The sequence below is a fragment of the Priapulus caudatus genome, unplaced genomic scaffold, assembly GCF_000485595.1.
Source record: "Priapulus caudatus unplaced genomic scaffold, Priapulus_caudatus-5.0.1 Scaffold126, whole genome shotgun sequence".
NCBI lineage: Eukaryota > Metazoa > Priapulida > Priapulimorpha > Priapulimorphida > Priapulidae > Priapulus > Priapulus caudatus.
In genome coordinates, this window is record NW_014577187.1 from 165031 (window position 1) to 170328 (window position 5298).

At 47.9% G+C, this 5298-nt stretch overlaps 2 protein-coding genes across 2 annotated transcripts in view; both read right to left on the reverse strand.

Moving 5' to 3' along the window:
• Positions 1–1360: 1360 nt before the first annotated feature.
• LOC106805746 (Ig-like and fibronectin type-III domain-containing protein 2) lies at positions 1361–5014 on the reverse strand. Its single transcript, XM_014807462.1, has 4 exons — positions 4923–5014; positions 4535–4830; positions 4193–4362; positions 1361–2905 (listed from the first exon to the last, which is right to left on the reverse strand). Exons 1-4 carry the CDS (start codon positions 5012–5014, stop codon positions 1535–1537), a joined length of 1929 nt encoding a protein of 642 aa, XP_014662948.1. The 3' UTR covers positions 1361–1534.
• Positions 4121–5298, reverse strand: part of LOC106805747 (Ig-like and fibronectin type-III domain-containing protein 2) — a 13640-nt gene continuing 12462 nt past the window's right edge. The window contains exon 4 of the mRNA XM_014807463.1: positions 4121–5297. Coding sequence (XP_014662949.1) covers positions 5128–5297 — 170 coding nt within the window. The 3' untranslated portion in view covers positions 4121–5127. The remainder of the gene's footprint in view (position 5298) is intronic.

Consider the following 5298-nt stretch of genomic DNA (forward strand, 5'->3'; position numbering starts at 1 on the left):
TGTGTGTGTGTGTGTGTGTTGTTGTGTGCGTGCGTGCGCGCGCGCGCGTGTGTGTGTGTATACGTATGTGTGCGTATTTGCGTGTGCGTTAGTCATATGCTATCACGTCTATACGAATTACGCTGACCTCCATACCGTGTGTAGGTTTCCAGGTAAACATCATTTGTTCTAGCCGAGCAGGTTGAAATATTTATTACTATTATTAACATCTAATAGAGTTAAGGGAATTGCCATTCCTGCTGTACAGCGCAGCGGATTCTCGTGGGACTTCCATAAACATAACCCGCTAGTAGGCCTACATAGGGCAACACCAGCATAAATTCTCAAGGGGCTGCAGCAGTCAAATGGGACATGATGACATAAAACAGGCGGCGGTTAAAGACGCAGGGAATTACCGAGAACGACAGATTCAATAAGAACTGTATTTCGGAGAGCGATCGACTGCTGATTTGCTTGCCACTATAGTTTCAAGAGTCGGTCATAGCATCGTGGATGTCGATGATGATCGTGATGATTTCAAAGCGGTACTCCGAAATGTCGATAAAATGACCGTTGGGTCATGGACTAGCGAATACTACTCTTACGACAAAGCCGCAGATGGCGGGAATATTTATGCCGTTTGCGTTCAACAAAAATGTGCCGGAAATGAATCTGATTCGAATATGTATACGTTCACTAAATTTGGCCGCCGATGGATAAAAACACACAAAAATGAATATTTCGTAAAAACCCGTGTTTTTGTTGGTTATATAATAACAGAGTGACAAGTTGCTTTGTTGTCTATTCTGTGACTATTATATTTGTGTAGGTCTTCATCATCACAATTAAACAGAAGTATGTTACCTAATTAAAAGGTAGAAGTTACTGAAGAGAATACACAACCTGTTAAGTGTACGTCTTTATTCATGTTTATGCAAATTATGAAAATGAGCTTAAGGGTCTCGTATTCCCTAATACTACCCTATCTATACAGATTACACAATATCATCTAACACATTCAGAAGACTAGGTAATAGTGCCGTCATCTTTGCACTGGGGTGTATTACGCTGAAGTTCCATCGACAGTCTTCACTGATCAGCTCTAGTAAACATTCTACCAGGAGTGGATAATATTCTCTATAATGGATAATAATTCTCTAATATCCACTCCTGATTCTACTGTATAAACAAACTGCCTTGCATGACGTATGTAACACACGGCATTATAGGTCTATAGTACTAGAGCTATGACTTGCTTGCCTTGTCCCGTTCTTCATCGACACTTCATTTTAATGGAATTAATTAGCAATAAGGTGAACTCGCGCGCCTTATAAACGTAAGATGTGTGCTTATTCAAGAAAACTATACAAAAAAGGTCAGATAGATTTCACAGATATATAAGGTACTCATTCATGTAGGCAACATACAAGCGGGGTTGAGTCTCGTGCAGTCGCGCGACACGAGCTCCGACAATAACATCTAACTTAAACCGCCTATGGAAAGATATTTTCGGCGCCATATTTTTCTGGTGTTGACATAATATGTTTTAGTTCGATTATAACAGAATCAACACTATCGTTATATCGTTATANAGCACGTACATCTGTCCCGGCTGCAACCCCGTAAACATGTACGACGTGGTGACCGGCGGAATCGTCACGTACATGAAGGCGCCACTGTCCGGCTGCGTGGCCGCGTTGCCATGGTAATGGAACACGTTGTACTGGGTGATGTTCCCGGGGCTGTCCCGCGGAGGGTTCCACGCCAGCTGCAGCCAGGTGGAGTTGAGCTCTTCGACGCGAACGCGCTCGGGCCGCTTCGGCAGTATGTCGAGTCCCTCCTCGAAGCACTGCAGCATGTCGGCGCTAACGTTATTGCAGCGCTGGCGGTAAATGTTATGCAGAAGTTCGCCGCCGCACGCCTCCACGCAGCGCGTCGCCATGCCGCGGTCGCGGCAGCACTGCCGGTGATCTCTGCCGTCCGACCAACACTCGAAGAGAGTGTCCAGGTCGTCAGCACACAGCGCCCGGATCCTACTGATCTCGCTAGCCGTAGCGTCGTAGCTGCACAAGTGGTGACACCTCGCGGACACGTTGCGTTGGATGCAGCACGCGGAGACGTTGTGGGAGGGCGCGTCAATGGGTGGTACGTCGATTTCGTCTGGCAAGACCGGGATTTCTCCCGAATGTTCCACCGGCAGGAGAGAGGTTAAAGGAATCGTGTTGTTGCCGTACGGCTGAAGCTCCTGTGTGCGGAATTGTAGGTTATCGGACGGTAGACTGCTGCCGTGTGCATTGTAAGCGATCATGTACACCTTGTGAAGGGAGTCGCCGGCCAGCCCTGCAAGTGCGTGAGGCGAAGAGACATTGTGAACGATGACGTACGGTTCAGCTGTGTTACGGAACGTCGGGCTGCGAAGAATATCCTTATAAGAGATACTGTATGACGTCACGCTATCTCCCAGCTTCGCTGGCTTGTCCCAGGATATCATGGCCGAAAACCCAGTGATGTTTCTCGCGGCAATGTTGATCGGTGGTCCAGGAAGAATCTCGTAATTCTCCTCGAAACACAATTTGATCTTATCAAACTCGGTTATACACTCCTGCTTGGGTACCAGCAGCGATAGATCACAGTACTTGACACATTCGTGGGCGACCCCCCGCGACCGGCAGCAACCAGAGTGATCCCTGCCATCCGCAAAACATGTCACAGCCTTGTCGAAATATGTGATCGCACAAAGAGTTGAGTTAGTGCTTTCCGTGCTGAACAAATCAGGGTCGTATGTGCAAATCTTCAGCTGGCAAAACGCCGGCACACCATTGGCCGCGCAGCAAGCCAAAACATCGGGCCTGTTTGAGACAGTCTCCGCGGCTGCATCTGTTGGCTCCCCGGTTACCTGAGCAACGGACAGCCGCGGAGATACTAGCTACAGGTTGAACGCTAACCCATCTCAATGGAAGCTCGCTTCTCTAGTAAATATGCCGTGATTGTCACTGGCCACTAATAATCCCCGCCCTCTACCTCGTCCGATACATATCCTTGCACGATATAATTTTCACTCACAATAATATATCGTGTAAGATTATTATTGTAAACAATTGGGAGTAAATTAAACCCTGTGTATAGGAAACCCGCGTCCAAATAACATCAGTTCGTCAGAGTATTCATAATATATTCTAAATCAGGACTACATCATTAATAGGACGGTGCCTCCCGACATGTAATATTCGTTCCACTGATATGTATATATTGTTATATAACGTCTATTATAAACTATATCTACCTATACCTTCTGGATATATCAAAGGACAACAACCAGTCATTCATAGCCTTGTAAAATCGTGCACACGGCCCACATTTACATAACAATGTGAAATAATCGATAATAAGGTAGTTTGAATTCACCATGTAGAATATTGACTGTCGTATAATATCTAAGGTTCTACAATAGAAATCTCAACTGTGGTATAATCTTTAACATGTGCTATAAAAATATAAGGCTCATCGGGAAAATATTTATACTATTGTTATTATACTAATATTATATTATACTGTCCTATAATATTTAAGGTTCTACAATAAAAAATCTCAACGCGTGTATAATATCTAACATGTGCTATAAAAATACAGGCTCATCTGGTCGAATATTTGCCGTACTACAGTATATAAAACTGCTATAAAAGTATAAACTGTTCGACAGCAATATAAAATTTGCCATAATAATTCTACTTGTGGTATAACAGCTAACATTCTACCATAAAAAATATATATATCTAAAATTATCTAAATATCTAAATCAAATCATCAATCATCTATAAAAAAAACCCAAGGTTATTAGTAAACGGCTTTCTCCGATTGAAGTAACCTTATCCCGTCCATTGTGGAAAGGTCATGTCTGTTAGTTGGTGGTGCTTGGTTGCTGATTGGAATGCCGTGCACTGTCGCTTCTTCCGCCCCTTCAGTAGTGTCAGGCTGTTGTCATAGCCAGGTTCTCGAACGTGACCGGCCCAGTGATAGCTTTATCGGCCTGCGCTTCCTTACCAAAAAATAGCGCCGATGATGATGATGACGACGCCGATCACCCGCTTAACACGCCTATGGCTAGCTTCGTTTGCCACATTGGTGGTAGCTTGTACCTGCTGTAGACCCCCCACCAGCACTCCGCTGTATGTCTTGACCCGATAAGATCAGACGGAAGACTATGACCCTGCACGTTGACGGATTCGACCTGGAACTCGTACTCCGTACCCGGATCCAATCCGGCCACGCTCCATGCCAAGGCGGTGATGTTCTGCGAGAGACGATGAAACACGACGTCGCCGCGCTTGCGATAGAAGACGTGATAGAAGCTGACCTTGTCCGGATTCAGCCAGTCGTCGGGAGCTTGCCAGTTCAAGGACACCGTTCCGGGAACGACGGCGCGCCCGTGCACGACGCTCGCGGACCGGGCAGCAGTGTGACGCCCGTCACGCAGACACGTCATCATCTTCTCGTGTAGAGCAGGCACGATGTGAGATCGGCCGGCGGCGTGACGCCGCGACACAGCGGCAGGCACATTGACGGATGCCCTTCTTTGCGCAGCACGGCTCGTGATTCTTTCCGTCGGCGCCGCACGTGACCAGCTTCGCGAGGTGCTCGTCGTCGGCGGAGAGAATGCACGTCTCCAGCACGCCGGCGGGGAGGTCGTCCGGCGACAGCCAGTCGTAGGAACACGCCGGCATGCAGCTGGAGTGTAGACCCTGCTCGATGCAACACTGGCGGAAATTTCTCGGGTCTCTTGCCGGAGCCGGCGTCGCGTCGTTGGCGGCCAGGTAGACCGAGGCGGCGGTTTGTCCTGTAATGTCGACGCATCTGTATAGACCGAGGTCGATGTCCTGCACCGCCTTATTCGCAGCTCGAAGCTTGCCGGTAAGGCAGGTCGGTGGCTCGCAGCGTGACGTCACCGGCGACGCGTTGCCATCGCGACGAGAACTTGCTCTGGTATTCCCACACGAAGGTTCCCTCGGGCGCCGACGGGTACACCGATATGATGCATTTCAGTTCGGCCGCTTCGCCGATTTTCTTCGTTACTTGCGTTTGTACGGGTTCAAATCTCGGCCCGAATATCACTCCAGACCTATAATCGCCACCGATTGTGGCGGCACGCCGTTAACGGCAACACATTTCGCGTTTCCTATGTCGGATCGACGAACGTCCAATTTTAACAGTAATCGGCGTTCCGATGAGTTGGAACGAGACACATTGCCGAATAGCAGCGAGACGCTGGTCTGGCGTTCCATGGGAATGGCATTTGAACAGCACGCTGGTGTACTCCGGAAT